Source organism: Eptatretus burgeri, chromosome 3 (genome assembly GCF_056783735.1).
Source record: "Eptatretus burgeri isolate ZD-2024b chromosome 3, Ebu_testis_v1, whole genome shotgun sequence".
Taxonomy (NCBI): Eukaryota; Metazoa; Chordata; class Myxini; order Myxiniformes; family Myxinidae; genus Eptatretus; species Eptatretus burgeri.
The window spans coordinates 1350092-1375091 of record NC_140963.1 but is presented as its reverse complement, the minus strand read 5'-3'; the positions used below and the strand labels follow the sequence as shown (position 1 = coordinate 1375091).

General features: G+C 45.0%; 2 protein-coding genes across 8 annotated transcripts in view; one reads left to right on the top strand and one right to left on the bottom strand.

The window, feature by feature from the left end:
* The window catches only part of LOC147029286 (dual specificity calcium/calmodulin-dependent 3',5'-cyclic nucleotide phosphodiesterase 1A-like), a 413056-nt gene extending 389093 nt beyond the window's left edge, over positions 1-23963 (top strand). For 4 of the 5 annotated variants that reach the window (XM_085872225.1, XM_085872224.1, XM_085872226.1 and 1 more), the window contains 4 exons: positions 477-652; positions 6921-7094; positions 10686-10790; positions 22039-23963. In XM_085872225.1, the coding sequence (XP_085728351.1) occupies positions 477-652; positions 6921-7094; positions 10686-10790; positions 22039-22100 (517 nt within the window). In that variant the 3' untranslated portion in view covers positions 22101-23963. Of the gene's footprint in view, positions 1-476; positions 653-6920; positions 7095-10685; positions 10791-22038 lie in introns of those variants that run through there. The other variant, XM_085872228.1, reaches the window with a different exon arrangement.
* Positions 21-25000, bottom strand: part of LOC147029285 (uncharacterized) — a 139498-nt gene continuing 114518 nt past the window's right edge. For 2 of the 3 annotated variants that reach the window (XR_015055852.1, XM_085872230.1), the window contains one exon: positions 21-596. The gene's annotated coding sequence lies outside the window, so the exon portion shown is untranslated. Of the gene's footprint in view, positions 597-24028; positions 24780-25000 lie in introns of those variants that run through there. The other variant, XM_085872231.1, reaches the window with a different exon arrangement.

The window sequence follows — 25000 nt, the reverse complement described above, 5'->3', positions numbered from 1 at the left end:
TTAAATCCTGGGAACGAGTCTCAAATTTGTTTTGTTTATTTCATATTCCAATATCCTTCAGCTTTCTTTGTTTTGTGGAATTTTGGGTGTCTACATCACTTATCATTTAGCTTTCCAAATACCAAGATGAATCTGGCTGGCCAAGAATCATTCTGCTGTTCATATGCAAAATGGAAAAGAATTTACCACGCAATCTTTTACCATGCTTAAAAAGCTTCTGTGCATCGTTTTTATGAAAAAAAGAGGCAAATATATAAACACTTATTTTTCAAAACCCACAAAAGTAAAAAGATAAAGATTAACATGCCATGCTATGAAGCCGAATGTCAGTATGGGGTACAGAAAACATAAGAGTGAGCACAGCAGCAGAAGGCACAAGTTACTAGGCTCATGTCAAAGGACTTCCCCGTGTATGCCCGACTCGTGTGTGTGGACGGAGTGAGACCATGCTTGTTGTTGGCGGGGCGATTGAACAGCCTGAGCAGCATGGTGAAGGGGGAGGGCCGGAGGGCCAGCATACAGAGCACGGCATCTGATGGAACACCGTCCTCCAGCCGTCCAATAATCTCCATTGATGTCAAAAGATTCAAGGCCACCTGGTGGGAGGTCATCCAACAGAACAGGGAGAAATGGAAGATCCAAGCAACTAAGGGTGAGTTCTACCCTCAAATAACTACGATTTTTGGATCCACATTATGTTGGTATTCAATTTTCATGTGCACACGATCTGATGTAAAATATAACTTTGGAAGTAACCATTTAATTCTTATGTAAAATATAACTAATTGATAAAATTGATAAAATTAAAAATCAATTTCGTGGCTTTTCCCAAGATCTTCACACTGTGAATTATCACGATTGTCCCGAAACCTGTGTTTTCATATCAACAAGAATACAAGTCCTCATCAAGAGCACAGACCCCAACCTAACTTGAGAAATTGGAATGTGTACATTTTACACTTAACTAATTAAATAAATATTTATGTTGTGATGATAGTCATGTATCTATAATAAATAAATAAATAAATAAATAATTCAAGTTGGTATGTTGGCCTGAAATGGTAACATGTATATAAATAAATACAAGACATTGTGGACCACCCTGGACAGAACAGTAAAACTGTAAACTCGATGGTATTCATCGAATACTTACCCTGCGCAGTCTTGAGAGGACTTGGTGAACTCTTGTTTTTTTTAATGCTTTTTTTCTTTGATCCGATATGGTGCCAGACCAGCGACCGATGATGTCACTTTTATCAAACTACATTTCCCATGGGTTGTTGATCAATTAGTTAAAGTTTTGCATTGATCGGTTAGCGGTTTCAACAATTGCAGAGAATTTTTTTTCCATACTGACCAGATCAAGCGTTGCACTTGTCGAATTATGACATCATCACGTAGACAGCAATGGAATCATCATGAACACATCTTATTGACAATGAGCCATGTGTAAAAAATTTTCTATGGAGTGGTTTCGGAGATTTAGAGGTGCAAAGTTTTTCGGTTTTTCCAAGATGGTGCCTGCACCACGTGACCTATGGCGTCGTAATTATGACTAAAACATTCTACAGGAGGAGGCGCATCTATTTGGAAAATTTTGTTTCAATCAGGCTAACAGTTGCTGAGAAAATGAATTTTTAAAATGCAGACACATATGTATGCACATGAGAGACAGACAGACAGACAGAGTTAGAGTTATGATCAGATGGAGGAGGATGGAAGCAGGAGGAACTTCATCACACGTCATTCTCAACATCCACATGGCCAGCATACGTTCCATCTCTTCCATGTAAGAGCTGCTTTGCTTCATAATCAACTTCAATGTTAATGGTGTAGTACGTTCAAACACTTTCACGAATTTGTTCTGCAGTTTTACAAATTGTACGTACGGTTGTTGGAAGCAAACCTAAATCCCGACTAACATCGACAGCATGATCACCATTCACCATTCTCTGTATAACATCCAATTTCACCTCGAGATTTATACTGTTACATACATCATTAGCCACAGGCTCAATCTTTTCACCACAACCATGTTTCAAACCCATGATGAATAAAATCTTCTTCTTCTTCTTCTTCTTCTTGGAGTCAGGTCAGGTTCGATCTGTGACCTGCTACAGGTACCATGTAAACCTGTACTAACCTGTTCCATGGTCGGGTTGTCGGCGACTAAACCGTCTCCCCCACCAGGTTTTCTGGTGAGGAGGGTGTTTGGATATGGACACCCAGCAGGATTAAAAACAAAACCTGTCAAAGGGCGGAGGAGCTCCTTGTGAGCCAACGGCATCCATATCTAGTGCGCAACTGTGTCTGCGGACGTCCTCCTGCAGTTGGGTCACTTCTTATTAGGAGGTTGGTGGCAGGATTTGCACTCCGGCCACCGTAAAACCCTTCATTCCGCAAAACGCAAAAACGCAAAAAAATCTGAAAACCCACTCCGTGGGAGTACCTCCTGTGCAGCTTCCCTTCGCAGGGCAGCTCACCGGATGACGGGATTGGGGCAAAGCCTTCGGGACCCCCAATCTTTGATAGGAGGGAAACCACGGGGTAACATCCCTGGGTCAGATTGCGGGAGAGTGTGTCGGAGTGGTGCTGAGGTGTCGTCCACCAGACGGCGGTCTCCTTGGGTTAACCTGAGGCGGTCCTTTCGGGTGGGTGCCTGGAATGTCCTATCCCTAAGAGAGGATGATCACCTGTCTCTGTTATCATCTGAGCTCAAGCGTTTGGACATCGGGATTGCAGCTCTCTCTGAGGTTCGGAGACTGGACTGCGGCGAGATAATGGTGGGTGGTTACACCTACTATTGGTCTGGTCGCTCTGATGGTTACCATACCCAAGGAGTTGCTGTAGCTGTGTCCAAGAAGCTGACCCCAATGATAATTGAGGTAACACCGGTCAACGAGCGTATTATGAGATTAAGGATTCGTCACTCCTTAGGTGTCATTTCCCTGGTCTCTGTTTATGCTCCGACTGAGGCGAGTGATCTCACGGTGAAGGATGCATTCTACGCCACACTCGAGTCTGTGGTTGATCAGTGCCCCAGACGAGATACACTTCTAGTCTTGGGGGATTTCAATGCATCGACTGGAACTGATAGGGACGGTTATGAGGTGTGTGTTGGTCCCCATGGGTCAGGAACTATGAACCACAATAGCACTAAGTTCCTTGACTTTGCAAGAAGTCATGGACTTAGGGTGGCTGGTTCATGGTTTCAGCGCCCACAAGCTCATCGCTGGACTTGGTATTCCAACGCTGGCGGTGTGGCAAAGGAGATTGACCATGTCCTCATTGACGGTCGTTGGAGGATGATCCAGAACTGCAGGGTCTACCGGAGTGCTCAGTTCCTCAATACTGACCACAGGCTTGTTTTAGCAACTCTAAAGCTGCACCTTAAATCCTGGAGAATGGTACCATCCCAGCCGAGGCTGGATGTTGCCAAGCTCAGGGATGAGAGAGTAGCTGAGGAGTTTGCGAACAGGCTGAGTGGACACTTGGGGGGTCTGGGTGCTTTGGGGGGTCCTGAAGAGTTGTGGAGCGCCTTCAAGACCACCGTCCTTGATGTTGCCGGTGGATGCCTTGGAGCTCACCGCAGGGCAAAGAAGAATTTTGTCTCTCAAGGGACACTGGATACCATTGACCAGAGTCGCAGGGCCAGGCTGAATGGCAGAGCTGAGCTGTTCAGGGAGCTGAGGCGTAAAACTGTACGTGCACTGAGGGTGGACAAGGAGGCCTATGTGCGAGGAATCTGTGAGGGGGTAGAGCATCACCTGTGGACAGGTGATTCTCGTCCCGCTTACAGGGGAATTCGCGCATTACGTTCATCCAAGCCCATCCCTCGGAGCACTACAGTTCGAGCAGAGAGTGGTAGGGTCTTGACCCAGGAGTCTGAAGTGAAGGCCCGCTGGGCCGGTTACTTTGAGCGGTTGTACCAGGCTGATCCCCCAACTGTCGAGTTGGATGTCAAGGGTGTTACAATCCCTGTTGCTGACCCTCGAATCAACTGTGGTCCACCTACGCTTGTGGAAACACGGGCTGCGGTGAACCAGTTGAAACGGGGCAAAGCTCCAGGGATCTGTGGCATCCATGCCGAACTTCTCAAGGCTGGTGGAAATGCTGCACTCGTGTCGTTGCATGCAGTTTTGTGCTCTGCCTGGAACACAGGCATCATCCCAACTGACTGGAAGAGGGGCCTTGTTGTCCCTCTCTGGAAAGGGAAGGGTGATCGCCAAGACTGCAACAACTACCGAGGGGTGACGCTGCTCTCAGTGCCGGGCAAAGTCTTTGCTCGGATAATTCTCGATAGGGTTCGCCACCATCTGCTTGAGCACCAGTGTCCAGAGCAGTCAGGCTTTACACCAAAGAGGTCAATGATTGACCGTATCCTTGCACTTCGTGTCCTCACCGAACGCAGACGAGAGTTTCGGCAGGGGCTGCTTGCAGCCTATGTTGATCTCTGTAAAGCGTTCGATTCAGTGAATCGGGATGTCCTCTGGAGGATTCTTGGTCTTCGTGGGGTGCCACCAAAACTGATCGATCTGATGTCTGAACTCTACTCTGGTACTGAGAGTGCTGTGAAGTGTGGTGGTGCCATCTCTGACTTATTTCCAGTTGTTACTGGAGTTCGTCAGGGATGTGTACTTGCCCCCACACTTTTCAGCACTTGTATGGACTGGATTCTAGGGAGGATGTCGGAGAGATCAAGTTGCGGTGCGTCATTTGGGAATGTCAAGATCTCGGACCTTGACTTTGCAGATGATGTAGTCATCTTTGCGGAGACTTTAGACATCCTCTTGGGGGCCCTCGAGGTGCTGAATGAGGAGTCGGAGCCGTTGGGATTACGGGTTTCTTGGGTCAAAACTAAGATCCAGGCTTTCGGTGACATCTTGGATGCTGCTGTCCTGTCTGTGTCTGTTTGTGGTGAGGATGTTGAGGTTGTGGAGAGATTCACTTACCTTGGCAGTGATATTCATGTCTCTGCTGGCTGCGAGTCAGAGGTCAATAGACGTCTGGGTCGGGCCTGGGGAGTCATGGATTCACTGGATCATGGGGTGTGGCGCTGCCGGTACCTGTGCGGGAGGACGAAAGTCCGAGTCTTCAGGTCCTTGGTACTTCCAGTCTTGCTCTATGGGTGCGAGACTTGGACTCTGACCAAGGATCTGAGACGGAGACTTAATTCCTTTGGTACCAGGTCTCTTCGGAGAATCCTTGGCTATCGCTGGTCGGATTTTGTGTCCAACGAGCGGTTGCTGAGAGAGACTCGGATGAGATTTGTTACCTGCATAGTCCGTGAGCGTCAGTTGCGGCTGTATGGACATGTGGCTCGTTTTCCTGACTCTGATCCTGCTCACCAGATTCTCTCAGTGAGGGAGTCTCATGAGTGGAGGAGGCCAGTGGGTCGACCACGTGCCTCATGGTTGCAACAGGTTGACCATCATCTCAAGGAGATGGGGATGGGCCTGGCATTTGCCTGGGGGATGGCCAGACGGAGGCCCCTGGAGTACCGGCGGAAAGTGGACGCAGCGACGTGCTGTTCTGGCACATGCTCCCATACCTGACCTGACCTTCTTCTTCTTTCGGCTGCTCCCGTTAGAGGTCGCCACAGCGGATCATCCATATGATCCACATAGTGATTTGGTACATGTTTTATGCCGGATGCCCTTCCTGACGCAACCCTGGTCGCCTCTTACGACACAGGGATATGGTACACCTATTTTAACCGGGGTATACACCGGCCCAGAATACTGGTACTCATTTCGCCGACCTCAGAAGGATGACAGGCTGAGTCAACCCCCTGGTGTATTAATTCAGTGGCTCAACGGGGCTTGAACTCAGGACCTTTTGGATCCCAAGCCGCTGCCCTAACCACTGCGCCAACACCAGGCTCCCATGATGAATAAAATCTGTGACAATATTTAACGATATGAATCACACAACTGTATGCAAAGATTTTTAAAGTGCAGTACGTCAGAACAGTGCAACGGCGGAATATAGTGCAGTACACTTTACATCAAAGTCACGTCTTTCAAGTCCTATGCCTAAGCTTTTCCGTCGCCAATTTTCCTGAGCCGCCCAGTCAATTGAATTTGAATTGAATTGAATTGTCAATGGAAGAACAATTTCCATGATTTACGTGGACAATAATAAAGAATTTGAATATGAACAGTGGCCATGTCGTCTAATCCATCTAAATTTACATTCTGTATTGGAATATTACATGCAGGACTACAGGTACAGGTACACCCTGACAAGGGCACGGTGCACAGAATGCAGGAACATTCTTCCGTCCATGAAGCTTGTCCTTTCCAGCACACACACAGTCGTGGCACAGCACAGCACAGCCACGTACAGTTTATTATCGACATGCCATCATTTAAGTGTGACGGAGGTTAAATAAAATTGGTGAAAAAAAAAACGTTATGATCATTATGCAAAGATTTGACAATGTACGATAATTTTACTGAATATACAATAATTTTGATCTTCTAACATGATATTACCACATTTCAGATATGGCAACACTGTACGAAGGCTGCTTGCCCGCACACAGTAGCACAGTTTGCCATGTCAGCATTGAAGTGCGACGTAGCACTGGACAAAACCTCCGTCGCACTTCAATGCTGACACGTCTTGAAACGGCAAACCATGTGTGCTGCGTGTGTGTGTGTGCACATGAGCTTCATAACGTTAACAATCTCAATGTCTCTGCGTGAGACTGGACGGTTCAGGAAAATTGGCGACGGAAGAAGCCAAAGCCAGTGGCTTGATCGACATAAATTTTATGTAAAGAGACTTTATTCAAAGCCTGGGTACATATTGATTGATGACTCAACTTTGAATCAACATAAATGGAGGCAATGTAAGTCGCGGTATCCCTGTACGAGGTTTGTATTTTAAAATTTCCTTGCAATATTTTTTTATAGAAGCAGAAGAGAAAAGTAGAAGAGAAGCAGAAGCTCGTGAGAAGGAAGAAAATGAAGAAAAGGCTTCCAAGGAAAAGGAACAAATTGAGGAAAAGGATGTGCAAGACAAGTCCTGCATCAAAAAGAGCTTGCACGATTCAGGAAACTCCAATAATCACAAAGAGGAAGAAGAAGGTATGAAAATCGACCTCGGCAAATAGCTAAAATATAAACCATGACGTACTCAAATCGACCCACTTAGTAATACAAACGTGACACTTTACGTTGTTAAATTACGAGAAATTGTAAACAGCTACAATGGAATTTTTTTTAATCAAAAACACATTGAGAGAGAGATTACAAACATATAAGAATCTATATATTAATACTGAAGGACCAATTTTGTGCTCCTCCTTGCGGTCGCGTCACGTTTTTCTCGGTACTGTGACCTGGACTGAAAGAAACTTCGTACCTGTAAGAGTGCATCGCACATAGTGGCAATAGTCAACTTTCAACTCTGAAGTAGAATAAACACTTTTCGTTGAGACGGGGGCGAGGAGTGAAGAGGCGGGGGGCAAGGTAAGCAAATTTTTGGGCGGGGGTAAGCAAATTGAAAGCGGGAGATGGGGGGGAAATGGTGTGGGGGATGAGTGGGCGGGGGCTGGGGTGAATTAGGCGGGGTTGAGTGTGACGGGGTGGGGGCCCGGGGCAAGTGGGGCGGGGAATCAAGAGACCGGGGGGGGGCGGGGAGTGAAGAGATGGGGGCGGGGCGGGGGAGGAGTAGGCTGAGGAAATCACGCCCTGTCCAGTCTATGTCCCTCGAGTGTGGGTGAGCTGGTGAGGGTGGTTGAATGAACGGAATCCGTCTGTGACGGGGTTTCGGCTTGTAAAAAGTATTGATGAATTAATTGTCGTCATATATGGCCCAAAATTGAATAACATGAAGTCGTTCAAAATTGACGAAAACATTTACAAGGAAATAAAAGTAGCTTGGGCACAGATGGAGGCTATTTCCTTGTGAGCGATGGGTGATTCATCTCATGTCGTCTTCAATTATCCTACCCTTCCTCCCACCCATGTTACACTGAATACTGTGGTGAGGTAGTGACTCAGAAACTATTATACAAGTGTGTGTCTACTCTCAGGAGAGCCAGATAACAACATCTGACCAACCTCAACAATGAACTTTAAAACTTCTCCCCCTCCTTTAATACCTGGTGGTGCCTTGTGAAGTCCGTATCTGGAGTAAGATGCCCTTCCATCTCTTCCCTCTCTTGAAGTGGCACCACAGCCGACTCCGCTCATGAGAAGGCCGAATGACAACATCACTGCATTACATAATTTTAAAATTCTCAGACGTGAATCCGCATCTTCACCAAAATATAAGCAATTCTACCTTGTCACACTCCCAACCTGTCCACCAAGTTTCGTCTGAATCCATCCATAACTTTTTGAGATATCATTCTACTTATCGTTTTTGGTCTGATCTTTCAATGGTGAAGAATCACTTAAAAAATTATAGTGTCTTGATCTTCAACAAAATTTAATCAATTAGTCTTTGTCACATGACTTGTCACATGGCATCCCAGGCCAACTCCACACATGACTTACTGACTTCCTCTACTCTCGGAGCCAACGTGTGGCTCTCAGCAGAATCCTTCAATCTCCTCTCCCTGTCAAGGCTGGTGTGCCCCAAGACATTGTTTGTGGCCCAGTTCTTTTCCTGATCTTTATCAATTATCTCTGACTCTCCAGAAAATCCTCTTGATCTATTTCCTGATAACTCTACCTTCTGCCGTGATCTCCCTCATCCTTCAGATAGACAGGATGCAGCCTCGTCTCTCTCTTCAGACCTTGATAAAATCACAAGTTGGTCAAACGCTTGGAATATGTCTTTTAATCCTGACAAATCTCACACTCACTCTCTCTTTCTTTGCGAAATGACCATCTAGCAAACCCTCCTATCTTCTTTCTTAACAGTCCTCTTGAGGAAGTTCAGTCATTCAAAATCCTGGGTCTTACTCTCAGCCATGATCTTTCTTTGGCAAACCACATTTCAGAGTTGGCCTCTAAAGCTGGCTACTGACTGAGCATCTTCTGTCACACAAAATCCTTCTTTGGCACACCTGAACTCCTATCCACGTACAAAGCCTTCATCCGCAGCTTGATGGAGTCCTGCTCTCCCCTCCGGGCTTGCTCCCCTGCCTCATATCTTGTTCAGCTTTACGCCGGGGAAAACAAGGTCTTCAAGAGTATTGGAATCTCTCACAATGAAGCTGAGTCTATGGGTCTATAACTTCGCCATCACAGACAGGTTGGTGGTCTCTCTGTCTTCCACCACCTCCTTTCTGCTCTTCCACCCTCTGCTCTTTCCTTACTTTGTCCCCCCCCCCCCACCCAGGTTTCTGCAGGGATAACACGGTCCACCATCAACCCCCTTCTGGTGAAACGACCTAAATCCAGGATCACTGCTCACCTGCACTCATTTGTTTCTCTATTTTTTTCCAACCTGTGGAGCCAACTTCCACATTCTCTTCAATCTCAATCTTCCCTCCAGGTCTTCAAAACAGCTGTTTACCACTCTCTCAAATCATCCCCAATCCAAACCCATGATCTTTTCTCCACCTGTTAACCCCCTCCCCCACCGCCCACAATTCATCCTTCCAAATTTACAGTTCTCTCTCCTGAGAGTTTCCTTCTCTTTCTATCTTGTCCATCCCACGAATCCTTTCATGCCTCTATTCAACCCCACACCCATTAATTGTCCAAGTCTCCCTCTATCGTGGCCTTAAACTCTGCTGTTGGTGTTTCCCCCAGCTCTCTCTACTGCTCCTTTTGCGTCCTGTTTTGCATCCTTGTTTACGTCCTGTTTTTGTCCTCTTACATTTTGATCCATTCAGTGTCTCAGCTCTTCCACGAGCCTCGACTATGTATTCAAAAAAAACTCTTGTCTACGATCCTTTGTGAAGAATGCAGAATCTGCATATTTACTGGTTCATCCCCTACCTATACAATCTCCCTGACCTCAGTCTCACCTACATCCACCCTGCACTCACCATTTCCTGTGCTCACTCTCACCCTCACCACAGCCTCAGCCCTCTTTCTTTAAAAAACAGAGTATTTTATTTAATGAAACAATTTTGAAGGAATTTGTCTTTAAGGGTTCCTTTTTGAGCTTAACTACTAATTCAGTTGGGAGTAATCATCCACAATAACATTTCTGGCTTTTAATGCAGGTGAAAACGAGAAGGGCACTCAGTCGGGAGCATACCTCTGCCAGGCTGATTCGTTTACGTTTTGTATCCCACTGATCGGCTGGATCTGGATTTGGACCTGAACTAACATTTAATCGGCTTGCTTGTTCTTGTCACCTAACCAACTCATCCACCACGTTTTGTCAAAATCCGTCCATAACTTTTTGAAATATCGTGCTAGATATCGTTTTAGCCCCGTCACTCAATGGTGAAGAATCACTTTTAAAATTCTCATATCCGGATCCAGATTTGGATCCTCACCAAAGTCGAATCAATTCTTCCTTGTTACATACCCACCCACCCACCAAGTAAACTGCCCACCAAGTTTCAAGTTTACTCTGACAAAGGCTCATCGTCTGAAACACGAGCTCATCCTTACTTCCCATGGCGGTTAGGATACCTTAACCAACGTAGTGTTGATTTCATCCATTGTTCCAAATTGTACCTCAATCATACTAGTGTTGAGATTTTTGTTCTTTTTTAACCTTTACCGACCCAGCAACTTCACAAATATTTCTGATATATTTCACAGGTACAAAAGAGAAACCATCAACATGTGCAGAGGGTACAGATCAGCCGAGTAATGAAGAATCACCAGCACCGGACGTTTCCCAACTGGCAGATCAGAATTCCAAAGGTGTGTCATTTTGGCATATCTTCACATCAGTGTTTTTTGCCTTGATAAATTAAACTTGTCATTGTACAATCATATGTATATAGATTGAACAAGAGGTTGTTTTTGAAGGATTTACCTCCTGATGCGGTGATGCAAATGAGTCGGCTGGTTTTGAATTGTTCGGCCGTTCCTTGTGATCGAATCACAGAAAGTCTTTTGGATCAATGAGCTGAAGCATTTAAATCTTTTGGATGTCATTTTGGATGAGAATGTGGAAGTCATTTAAATGTTTAGTACCGTGCCGGGACCCTGCTTGGGACAATAAGACTGATGAAACAACACGTTCGGGACTTGTGCCATCTAAATTACAACAAATTTGTTTCATCTAACGTTGACTTTTGTTCTGAGGAAAGGTTAACTTCCAAAACATCAGATTCACTTTGCTTCCTATGGCACTTGTTACACCTTTTCATCCTTCGGATGATAAAACCTATAACAGTGTTTGATTTGTCCGCCGATGCAGAGTGACAATAGACTTGACTAAGTCCAGTATTCCTCTGAATTACAACTATCCTGATAGGATCTCCGGAACCTTTATTCCATTCCAAAAGCTGAAAATTGGAATATTGAAGTGTCTCGTTTGAAGATCAGCCAGATCAATCTGTCGAACTGAAAGCTCAGTGAACTTCTAAGCAGCCGAACATAACTTTTTTTTGTATACGGAGCTAACCTTCACCACCCTGCATCCATCGTTTGTGACTGGGAAAAGCTCAATGAAAGTATATCTGCTTTTGGACAACCCGTCCTTCTTGGAACCATTGGTGGCAACTATTTTCAGGTGGTGGGCATGACTTAGCAAAATGTTGCATCGACAAGTTACGTGTGACTCCAAGATGGCCTGGTGCATTGCATTTGCTTCAAAGCATAAATTTCTCAGAAGGATTAAACAAATGTCAATTGCTATTTTGTTTAGCATTGCATGGATAATTCCAATTTAATGCGAACCAGCCTTCCATTGTGTGAAAATCAAAGCAAGAGCGAGACGAGGCATGAAAAAAAAACTCTAAAATCCTTCCTCCACCTATCCTTAAATATATTTTCAACTTCTTATTTAAAATTTACCGTTCTTTTAACCCTTACCTTCCTCATGCTTGCTCTTCTCTACCCAACCACCAAACACACCTCCTCAGCTCACCCTCACCGTCACTCACATTGTTTTTAGAAGTTACGATGGCAAATGATCATATGTGCCCATAATCACAATGAAAAACAACCATATTGCTTTATGACATTAAAATAGTATTTCAGTCCATCTCATTCCACTTTGACTGTAATCACATGACTACCCAAACCCCTTGACCCATGATATGACTAGCTCAATATGTTTTCAATCTAACTGAATCCATAAAAAATACCAGTCATATGTTTTGATGAAGCATCGCAGATTAGAATTACAACGGCACTCGGTTGAGTGCACACAGTGCCTTCAGAAAATACTCACACCCCTCGTATTTTGTTGTGTTCCAGCCGGAATTTGAAATGGATAAAATTTAATTTTTTTTTATTACCGATCCACACAAAATACCCCATAATGACAAAGTGAAAACGTGTTTGTAGAAATTTTACAAACTTATTGAAAATGAAAAGCTGAAATGTTTTACGTCAATAAGTATTCATCTCCCGAAGTCAATACTTTGTGGAAACGCATTTGGTATCGATTACGGCTTTGAGTCATCTTGGGTATGTCTGTTTCAGGTTTACACATCTGGATTTGGGGATTTTCCCCCCATTCATCCTTGCAGATTTGCTCAAGCTTTGTCAAATTGGATGGGGAGTGTCAGTGAGCAGCAACCTTCAAGTCTTTCCACAGATTCTCAATGGGATTCAAGTCTGAGCTTTGGCTGGGCCACTCAAGAACAAGAATGGCCCAGCCATTCTTGTTCTGAAGCCATTACAGTGTCACTTTGGCTGTATGCTTGGGGTCATTGTCCTGTTGGAACGTAAATCTTCACTGAAGTCTAAGGTCTTTTGCACTCTGAAGCAGGTTTTTCTCAAGAATTTTCTGTATTTGACTCCATTCATTATTCCCCTATATTCTGACAACTCTTCCAGTCCCAACCGCTGAAAAGCATCCCCATAGCATGATGCTCCCACACCCATGCTTCATGGTAGAGATGGCGTTACATGGATGATCTGTGCTCGGTTTCCATCAGATATAGCACTTTGCATTCAGGCCAAAGAGTTCCATTTTCATCTCATCAGACCACATAATCTTTTGCTTCATGCTCTCAGAGTCTTTCTCTTGCCTTTTTGCAAACTCCAGGTGTGCTGTCACGTGCCTTTTTCTCAGGAGTGGCTTCCACCTGGCCACTCTCCCGTAAAGCCGAGATTTGTGAAGTGCTGCAGAGATTGTTATCCTTCCAGCAGGTTCTCCCATCTCAGCCAAGGAACTCCAGTTCTGTCAGAATAGTCATTGGTTTGTTGGTCACCTCCCTGACCAAGGTCCTTCTTGCCTGGTTGCTCAGTTTGGTAGGATGGCCAGCTCTAAGAAGAGTCTGGTTAGTTCCATAATCTTTCCATCTCCTAATGATGGAGCTCACTGTGCTCTTGGGAACTTTCAACACCATAAATTGTTTTATACCCTTCCCAAGATCTTTGTCTCCTCACAATTCTATCTCAGAATTCGATGAACAATTCCTCGGACTTCACGGTAGAGTTTCTGCTCTGACATGCACTGTCAACTGTGACACCTTATATAGAAAGGTGTTTCTTTCTAAATCATGTCCAATTAATCGAATTGGCCAAAGTGGACTCCAATCAAGTTGTGGAGACATCTCTGGGATGATTAAAGGAAATTGGATACACCTGAGCTCAATTTGGAGTGTCATAACAAAGGGGGTTGGATACTTAATGACACAAGACATTTCAGCTTTTCATTTTTAATTCATTTGTAAAAATGTTTAAAAACATGTTTTCACTTAGTTAATATGGGGTATTTTGTGTGGATCGGTGATAAAAAAAAAAATTAAATCCAATTTAAAATTAGGCTGTAACAACAACATGTGAAGGCCCTGTCACACCTTGACGTTTTAGCCAGCGTATGGCAAGGTATCAAAATGTATGTAAAACGCTGGCGTACGCTGAACTATTGATGTTTTTTTCCCAGTTTTGGACGTATTCATAATGAGATGGACGTATGCATAACGTATTAGTAACGTACACAGAACGTTTCGATAACATATCGATAACTTATATCAATGAATGCTGAGCGTGCTGTCGGCGTTCACAACATATGCCCAACGATAGTCTAACTTATGCAGAGCGCACGGCAGCGTATCGCCGACGATCACGTGGCATAGTCTATTAAAAGGCTGCGGCTCAACGATTCAAATCATTACCGCACTAGACATCGAAGTGTCAAGCCGCTGTCACACCTTGACGATTTAGCCAGCATATGCCGACGTATGAAAAATTTGCCGAATACGCTGGCACACGTTGAATACGTTATGGGTAAGTTTTGTATACGTTAAGAGCACGCTGAAGCATGCTGGCATACGTCGTAGTATGCCGAGTATGTCGACAAATTTTCAGCATGTTGAAAATTTTTCGACGTATACCAGCGTATGACACACGTTCCGCATACGCTAGCCATAAGTTGTAGGCACATTACGCGATCGTTGACACACGTCGACACACGTTACTTGTAAGTTAATCATAAGTCGAAACACGTCAAGGTAATGTTTAGCGTCAGTGTTCCAGACGCCCTGGTTTTTTTGTTTGTTTGTTTGTTTTTTTTTTTCTTCGGCATCACGGTGATGTTGACACTTCGATTTCTAGTGTGGTTATGATTTAAATCGTTGAGCGGCAGCCTTTTAATTATATTATAACCGCACTAGAAATCGAAGTGTCAACATCACCGTCATACCGAAGAAAAAAAAAAACAAAAAAACCAGGAAGTCTGGAACACTTATGCTAAACATTACATCGACGTGTTTCGACTTATGAGTAACTTACAAGTAACGTGTGTCGACGTATGTCAACGATCGCGTAACGTGCCTACAAAACGTTACTCATAGGTTAGAAATAAGTTTTGGTTATGCGAAACATAACCTCGACGTGTTTCGACTTATGAGTAACTTACAAGTAACGTGTGTCAACGTGTGTCAATGATCGCATAACTTGCCAACAACTTATGGCCAGCGTATGTGGAACGTGTGAGTCATACGCTGGCAGACGTCGAAAAATTTCAAGCATGTTAAAATTTGTCGACGAGCTTGGCATACTACGACGTATGTCAGCGTGCTCTTAACGTACACAAAACTTACCCATAACGTATTCGACGTGTGCCAGCGTTTTAGACAAATTTTTCATACGTCGGCATACGCTGGCTAAATCGTCAAGGTGTGACAGGGCCTTGCAAAAAGTCAAGAGGTGTAAATACTTTCTGAAGGCACTGTGCCTCTGCCAGGGTGAACAGTTTACATGTTGTCTTCCACTGACACGCCGGATCTGGATCCGAACCTGAACCAAAATCTAATCGGCTTGTTCTTGTCACCTGCAGAACTCGTCCACCTAATTTTGTCATAACTCGTCCACAACGTTTTGAGATATCATGCGATATGTGTATCGCTTTTGGCCCCATCTCTCAATGTTGAAGAATCACTTTAAAATACTTAAAATTCTCGTATCCATATCCAGCCAGATCTTCAGAAAAATCAAATCAATTCTTCTTTGTCACACTCCTAATCTGTCCACCAAGTTTCGTCCGAATCCGTCCATAACCTTTTCAGATATCGTGCTCACAGACAGACAGGGGTGAAAACAACTCTTTGTCCGCGCAAGTTAGCTGCATTGATCATTTATGTGCTATATGTATGGAAATATTAACAATATTCAGCATATCCATATATCACAGGAGTTTCCATGTTAACTCTTGTTCAGCATATTAACGTCAAACTGACTCAATCGGTCAACTTCCCAACACGGATCTCAACCAAGGGCACTCCATCTCTTCTGGATCTGATTTTGACAAATTTCCCTGAAAATATCTGTTGTTTTTCCTCCGCTCCAATCGGTTCTTCTGACCACGTGCTTGTCAAAGTGGACATCTCTCTGACTTATCAGAGAACCACCTCAGCGCCGTCGAGTCTGGCATTTCACTCAAGACGACTGGCAGGGTCTCCAAGCAGCCATCAAACTTCTCGACTGGTCTCCCATCACTACTTTCTCCAACATCAACTCATCCTGGGAATTCTTTCAAAGAAACTTGCTCTCCCTCATGCACGAACTTATTCCATCTCGTGTTCAGTTGTCCTCCCCTTCCTCCTACCCATGGTTCACTGAAGCTTGTGGTGAGGCAGTTGACCCGAAACAACTTGCCTTTGCTTCATGGAAAGCAAACTCAACTGAGGGTAATCTCAGTTCCTTCCACAAATCTTGGAACAAGTGTGTATCTACCCTCACGAGAGCCAGAAAACAACATCTTTCTAATCTCAAGTCTGAACTCTCAAACCTCTCTCCTTCCTCCAAATCCTGGTGACGTCGAATCAAATCTGTTTCTGGTAGATGTTCCCCCTCCATCCCCTCTCTTACCTTGAATAGCCGCACTGCTGATACCACACATGAAAAGGCTGAATTCCGAAACTCCCTGTTTGCATCGAAATCTTGTGTCCAAAACCCATCGCTTTCTGTACCCACCTTACCCAGTCTCACACAACTATCCCTGGACTCTGTGTTCTTTTCTACTGACAAGGTGGAGAGCTTGCTGTCAAACCTCGACTCAGATTGTGCAACCAGTCCAGACAGCATCAGCCCAAATGTCCTAAAAATCTGCTCCTCTGATCCTGCTCACCCTCTCTCTGTTCTATTCACCCTCTCATTTGCTCAAGGTCATCTGCCATCTGCTTGGAAATCAGCAAACATTACTGTCCTGCATAAAAAAGGTACAAAAACAGATCCCTGCAACTACAGACCAATCAGCCTTCTTCCAATCATCAGCAAGGTTATGGAATCCATCCTTGCTTCAGACATTAAATCCTTCCTCTTCAAATTGTCAGCTCAGGCCAGATCAGATCTGTGATTTGCTACAAGTACCATGTAAACCTGTACTAACCTGTTCCATGGTCGGGTTGTCGGCGACTAAACCGTCTCCCCCACTTGGTTTCCTGGTGAGGAGGTGTTTTATTTGAATATGGACACCCAGCAGGATTAAAAACAAAACCTGTCAGAGGGCAGAGGAGCTCCTTGTGAGCCAACGGCCATCCATATCTAGTGCCCAACTGTCTGCGGATGTCCTCCTGCAGTTGGGTTACTTTTTATTAGGAGGTTGGTGGCAGGATTTGTACTCCAGTCACCGTAAAACCCTTCATTCCACAAAACATTCTCGAAGCATAAAAAAAATCTGAAAACCCACTCTGTGCGAGTACCTTCTCTGCAGCTTCCCTTCGCAGAGCAACTCACTGGATGACGGGATTTGGGCAAAGCCTTCAGGACCCCCAATCTTTGATGATAGGAGGGAAACCACAGGGTAACATTCCCGGGTCAGATTGTGGGAGAGTGTGGCGGGGTGGTGCTGTCGTCCACCAGACGGCAGTCTCCTTGGGTTAACCTGAGGCGGTCCCTTCAGGTGGGTGCTGGAATGTCCTATCCCAAAGAGAGGATGATCACCTGTCTCTGTTATCATCTGAGCTCAAGCATTTGGAGATCAGTATTGCAGCACTCTCTGAGGTTCGGAGACCCGATTGCGGTGAGATCATGGTGGTTGGTTACACCTACTATTGGTCTGGTCGCTCTGATGGTTACCATACCCAAGGAGTTGCTGTAATTGTGTCCAATAATCTGACTCCAATGATAATTGAGGTAACACCGGTCAACGAGCGTATTATGAGACGAAGGATTAATCACTCCTTCGGTGACATTTCCCTGGTCTCTGAATGTGCTCCGACTGAGGCGAGTGATCTCACCGTGAAGGACGCATTCTATGCCAAGCTCGAGTCTGTGGTTGATCACTGCCCCAGGCGAGATACTGCTTGAGTCTTGGGGGATTTCAATGCATCGACTGGAACTGATAGGAATGGTATACTGATAGGAACTGATAGGCAGAATGAACGGAATGAATGATACGTATGTTGGTCCTCATGGGTCTGGAACTATGAACCAGAAGAGCACTAAGTTCCTTGACTTTGCAATAAGTCATGGATTGAGGGTGGCTGGTTCATGGTTTCAGCATCCACAAGCTCATCGCTGGACTTGGTATTCCAACGCTGGCGGTGTGGCAATTGACCATGTGCTCGTTGATAGTCGCTGGAGGATGATCCAGAACTACAGGGTCTACCGGAGTGCTCAGTTCCTCAATACGGACCAACGGGTTGTTGGAGCAACTCTTAAGTTGCACCTTAAATCCAGGAGAATGGCACCATCCCAGCCTCGGCTGGATGTTGGCAAGCTCAAGGATGAGAGGGTAGCTGAGGAGTTTGCAAACAGGCTGAGTGGAGATTTGGGGGGTCTGGGTGCTTTGGGAGATCCTGAAGAGTTGTGGAGTGCCTTCAAGACCACCGTCCTTGATGTTGCCTGTGGATGTCTTGGAACTCACCATAGGGCGAAGTAGAATTTTGTCTCTGAAGGGACACTGGATACCATTGACCAGAGTCGCAGGGCCAGGCTGAATGGCAGAGCTGAGCTGTTCAGGGAGCTGAGGCGTAAAACTGTACGTGCACTAAGGGTGGACAACGAGGCCTATGTGCGAGGAATCTGAGGGGGTGGAGTATCACCTGTGGTCAAGTGATTCTCGTCCTACTTGCAGGGGAATTCACGCATTGCGTTCATCCAAGCCCATCCCTCGGAGCACTGCAGTGAGAGCGGAGGGTGGTAGGCTCTTGACAGAGGAGTCTGAAGTGAAGGCCCGCTGGGCCGGTTACTTTGAGCGGTTGTACCAGGCTGATCCCCCAGCTGTCGAGTGGGATATCAGGGGTGTTACATTCCCTACTGCTGACCCTCCAAACAACTGTGGTCCACCTTCGTTTGTGGAAAAATGGGCTGCGGTGAACCGGTTGAAATGTGCTAAAGCTCCAGGGATCTGTGGCATCCATGCTGAACTTCGCAAGGCTGGTGAAAATGCTTTCCACGTGTCATTGCATGCAGTTCTGTGCTCTTTCTGGAACACAGGCATTATCCCAACTGACTGGAAGAGGGGCCTTGTTGACCCTCTCTGGAAAGGGAAGGGTGATCACCAAGACTGCAACAACTACCGAGGGGTGACGCTGTTCTCATTGCCGGGCAAAGTCTTTGCTCGGATAATTCTTGATAGGATTCGCCACCATCTGCTTGAGCACCAGCATCCAGAGCAGTCAGGCTTTACACCAAAGAGGTCAACGATTGACCGTATCCTTGCTTTTCGGGTCCTCACCAAACGCAGACGAGAGTTTCGGCAGGGGCTGCTTGCAGCCAATGTTGATATCTGTGAAGTGTTTGATTCAGTGAATCGGGATGCTCTCTGGAGGATTCTTGGTCTTCGTGGGGTGCCACCAAAACTGATCGATCTGATGTCTGAACTCTACTCTGTTTCTGAATTTGCTGTGAGGTGTGGTGATACCATCTCTGACTTATTTCCAGTTGTTACTGGAGTTCGTTCGGAAGTGTACTAGCCCCCACATTTTTCAGCACTTGTATGGACTGTATTCTCGGGAGTATGTCGGAGAGTTCAAGCTGTGGTGCATCGTTTGGGAATGACAAGATCTCTGACCTTGATTTCGCAGATGATGCAATCATCTTTGCGGAGACTTTAGATATCCTTTTGGGGGCCCTCGAAGTGCTTAATGAGGAGTCTGAACCGCTGGGATTACAGGTTTCCTGGGTCAAAACTAAGATCCAGGCTTTCAATGACATCTTGGATGCAGCTGTCCTGTCTGTGCCTGTTTGTCGTGAGGATGTTGAGGTCGTGGAGAAATTCACTTTCCTTGGCAGTGATATTCACATCTCTGCTAGCTGTGAGCCAAAGGTCAACAGACGTCTGGGTCGGGCCTGGGGAGTCATGGATTCACTGGATCATGGGGTGTGGCGCTGCCGGTATATGTGCGGGAAGACAAAAGTCCGAGTCTTCAGGTCCTTTGTGTTTCCAGTCTGCTCTATGGATGTGAGACTTGGACTCTGACCAGGGATCTGAGATGAGACTTAATTCCTTTGGAACCAGGTCTCTTTGGAGAATCCTTGGCTATCACTGGTCAGATTTTGTGTCCAACGAGCGGTTGCTGAGAGAGACTCAAATGACATTTGGTACCGGCATAGTCCGTGAGCATCAGCTGCGGCTGTATGGACATGTGGCTCGTTTTCCTGACGTTGATCCTGCTCACCAGATTCTCTCAGCGAGGAAGTCTCATGAATGGTGGAGCCCAATGGGCCGACCACTCCCTCCTGGCTTCAGTAGATTGATCGGTATCTCAAGGAGATGGGGATGGGCCAGGCATCTGCCTGGGAGGTGGCCAGACGGAGGCCCTTGGAGTACCGGCGGAAAGTGGATGCAGCAATGCGCTGCTCTGGTGCATGCTCCCATTCCTGACCTCTTCTCCAATGACTTGATTTCCGATCATCAGTTTGCTTTCAGACCAGGTCACGCTACCCTGGATATGCTGCTTCTGCTCTTCCAAGAATGGATGGAGGTCCTCAACGCCGGACATGAAATCAGAGCCATTTCCCGAGACATATTGCATGCTTTTGACACGGTCTGGCACCCTGCCCTGCTCACCAAACTCTCCTGCTTTGGTATCCAAGACTATCTCCACTAATGGCTCGCAGACTTCCTCTCCTGTCACAGTCAACTTTTGGCCCTAAATGGAGTTCTTTCATCTCCTCTTCCTGTCTCGGCTGGAGATCCTCAAGGTGGCGTTCTGGGCCCTGTTATTTTTCTGGTTTTCATCAACGATCTCTCTGACTCTAGAAAATCATATTTATCTGTTTTCTTATGACTCAGACCAGGTCACTCTACCCTGGATATGTCATCCTTCAGACCGACAAGCAGCAGCTTCTTCGCTCACTGCAGATCTGGGTAAAATCACAAACTGGTCCAACACGTGGAACATGTCTTTCAATCCGGACAAATCTCACACTCTCACTATGTCTCTCCAAAAGGAATGTTTGGAAAATCCGCCCCACCTCCCCCCCCCATCCCCCATCCACTTTCTCAACAATTCTCTGAAAGAAGTCCTTTCTTTCAAGATTCTGGGTCTCACTATCTGCCATGATCTTTTCTGGGAAAGCCGCATTCCAACCTGGCCTCCAAAGCCAGTCGCTGACTGCGAATCCTCCGTTGTGCAAAGTCCTTCCTCAGCCCACCAGAGCTCCTGAGCTCCTGACCAAATACAAAGCTTCCGTCCGCAGCCCGATGGTGTACTGCTCTCCCCTCTGGGCTCGTGCTCCTGCCTCCCACCTTTCTCGGATTCTCGCTGTGGAAACCAAGGCATTTTGGATCATTGGTATCTCCCACGATGAGGCTGAGTCTTTGGAACTCTCACTCTCTCACAGCAGGCAGGTCGGTGTTCTTTCTGTCTTCTGCCGTCTCCTCTCCGGTCTCGCCTCTGTCTGCGATTTGTCCCCACCATATTTCCGCAGGGCGGATCACTGCTCACTGTGATCACTGATCACATTCATAATCACGAATCACTGCTCACCTTCACTCTTTCATTCCTCTTTTTTCCCACCTTTGAAATAAACTCCCTCACCATGTTCAATCCCATTCTTCATCCCAGTCCTTCAAAACAGCTGCTCATCACCATCTCTTATCGTCCCCCATCAAAATCCTCGATCTTTTCTACCCCTGATAATCCACCCCAAACCCACCTCCTTCAAATTCCCCGCTATCTTTCCTGAAAGTCCCTGTAGTGTCCATCTTCTATTCCCCGTGTTTCCCACCCCATCCCTCTCCCTTCCACAGATCTCGTAATATCTCTGTTCTCCACTGTTTTGTCCCCACTTGTCTCATGCCCCCCTTGCTATGCGTTGTGTGTTAGCTCTCAGAAGAGCCTCGACAAGGTATACAAATTTTTTTTTAAATTAAAATAAAAATAACGTACATTTTCATGCTCAGTTGGGATTTTGTCATCAAGAAACCCGAGTTGAAAGGTCTTGCAGAGCGCTATTGAAGTGGTCCCTTACGCCAGTCTTTCAAGGTTGTGGATTAATGAAGTACATTAAGATGTAGCTCGGTAAGATTTTCATAGGAGATGGCTATGTATGCAAACATCAGATTGAAAATGTTCATGTTATACTTTATTTTCAGATATTCACTCACTATCAAGCACAGAAGATCATCAGGAAGCAAATGATTCTGTACCCCAGTGAGATTGGACATCAAGTTCAACTACCAACTTCCATCAAGATTGTCATCTAATAAACTGCCTGCAAAACTTTCTCAAATCATCCCCATTACTTTGCTGTTTTATGATTTGAATATGATTTGCCACGAGAGTGGAAAAGTTTATTCACAGATTGATCAAATTATTATGTCCCAGACATGGATCTTGGTTTACAAAATAGTGCAATGTGGGGCTGGGCACATAAAGCCTGCTTGAAGTCCAAATGGTGGCTCAGTGCCTGGTGTGTTCATCGCTATTCCTCCTCTTCTTTAACAGCCACAATTATTGCTCCGTTCTTGTTGGGCTGGCCTGGGAAGTTGAGTCCGAGCCTTTCACGAACCGGCTGCCCAGGCCTGATGTTCGACGAAGGTTAGGGCAGGAATTTGGAACTTGGCCAAGGTGCCATTTTGTTCAGCATATTAATAGCTCACATACTGTTCACAAAGGACACTGTCGGGGATTTTTTGTTCATAGCTCTTAAAATGTGAAAATATTTATTTAACAAAACAGATTGGTCATTATTAATTGCTTTCACGATGAAGTTTCCCAATCTTTCTCCAAAGTCATTTCCCAAGGACTTGCACTTAATTTTCTCTCAACAACAACAAAAAAAAAATGTTCCTATTTGCTATGATTGCTGAAGTAATGTATGGCAATATTCTATTAATAGGTAGATTAAGGTTAACGTATAAAATATTAACCAAATCAGGAGCATGAAATGTGATTAAAGCTCTGTAAGAGCTTTCTTTGGTTTAAGTTCATACAAGCCCCATCTTAGAGCGAAATATCACAAAATATCACTCATCTCCGATTTCATGTGGACAGAGATAAAATAATCAGCTTCACTATTTTCAAGGAATATTTAAACAACAACAATATAGAACAATAATAACGATGTTCTCCCAAGTTATGTCAGAAGCACGTATAAATGTATATCATTTAAAACCAAACTTAACTGCCTTAAAATGCAATGATATAAATAAATGTATGTGATGTATTTATGTAAAGCAATAATATACATTTTTTGCACAACCATCCTGTGCAGGTTATTACAATAAGCACATCATTTATCTTGAAGCTTAAGAGGCTCATGGAAATGATTTGACCATCACACAACCACTTGTACGTTATAATCCAGAATGTTGTGTCGCTCTACTTGTAAAACGTTATTTATTGCTTTCAACAAGATCAATTGCACAGTCTGTGACCAACGGGACCATCTTGCAGACACACGATGCGTGTGCATATGGAATGTGCCACTCCATTACGGTCGAGTCATTGTGTCAGATGTCACTCGTGCGGTACTCCGATAAATACTGTTCAATGTGGCTTGTCTCGTGAAAATAATGACAATTGTTACGAAGTTGGTGGAATCATAATTTAATATGTTTGTTCTTGAATTTAAATGTGATTGTTGAAATATGTTATATGTTGGTCTTACTGTGGAGTGCGAGGTCAGTCTCATGACACCATGCTGACCTGTTCATTGTACACAGGCATGTCTGTGGGCAAGACCACACCATCGAAGTCCTGACCACAGAACCTGTGTTTATTTTACTCACAAATGTTGAACTGTAAGATTACTTTGCTATGCAAAGCAACATATCAGGGCCTTATTTTCAGTCTGAAAAAGATTAATTTGTCTCATGAGTAATTGGTAAAGCAATGCAAGTTACACAATTCACTGAGATTTACATTGTATTGTGCTGAACATCACGACCGGATGTCTAATGACAAATGAAATGAGAAAATGTAAAATTCCTTCAGCATTCATGAGGAAAGCAGTCATGTTGTACAATACATGAGGTTCGACATGAAAATGAATAAACGTAAGTAAATACGTACTTCATTAATTTGTGCTGTGTGTGCTTCGTGTCTGTGTGTATATTTGTACTTCACACAAAAAGTGAAGAGATGCAATAAAATGGTTTTTAGATCCAGAAAGCAGGATGCATGAGGGAGTGCAGTGACGGATGGGATGGGTATGTGTGAGCTTTTTAACAAAACACCGAAGTTATGACATTGTGCTCTGTTTTGAGCACAGCCTGCTGCAGTCTTTTGAGGTAAGGCAGGGGATGAGGAAGAGCATAAAACAGAGAGAGACTTTACAAGGTGCTGCTAGGATCTTGATGAAGGAGACCTGTTGAAGAATTAATTCATCCTGAAGAGGGGCAAGTTACGTTTTCTTTCTGGTCTCAAAATATACACACGCTTGTGAGATTTGCGAAAAGATTTAAGGTTGCCCTCTGTCACATTAGCTTTCAGTGATGAGAGTGTCAGTTGCTTAATAGCGAGTGCCTTAACATAGGATTTGGTGTGTTGGCACAGAAAATATCAACATGAAAGCTGCAGATGAGTTGGAAAAAAGTTGTGCTAAATAGAGTAAGCTTTTGCAAAAGTATTCCCAGCTCGAGTCAATATTGCATGGAGAGAAGATGGCACATCAATCCTTTTCTGAAAGGAGAGATTGCAGTCTCTACCAGTTGGTATGAGCAATTTCCCGAACGATGGTGCTGTCACAGCTTTCAAACAACATGTGGAGAGATTTGAGCTTTCACGATAATATGGTCAGAGTTGCCAAGTGGGGCAGAGATGTGTTCAGAGACGTTAGATGGAAAGTTAGTCATCACGAGGCCCAGGAGGGGATAGATCCATGAGCAGAGGTCTGGGTTGGGAAATTCACAGATCCAATTAGAACCACACATTCAAAGATCTGAGTTGCAATGCAATAGCTGGTTTATGTAGGGCCAACTCGCAAGCAGCTGTCATTGTGGCAACTGAAATCACCACATATCAGGAAGAGACAATTGAGATACGTGGTTACTCGTTCATCCAGTTTTGCGTAATGCAAGGAGTGTGTGTGTGTGTGTGTGTGTGTGTGTGTGT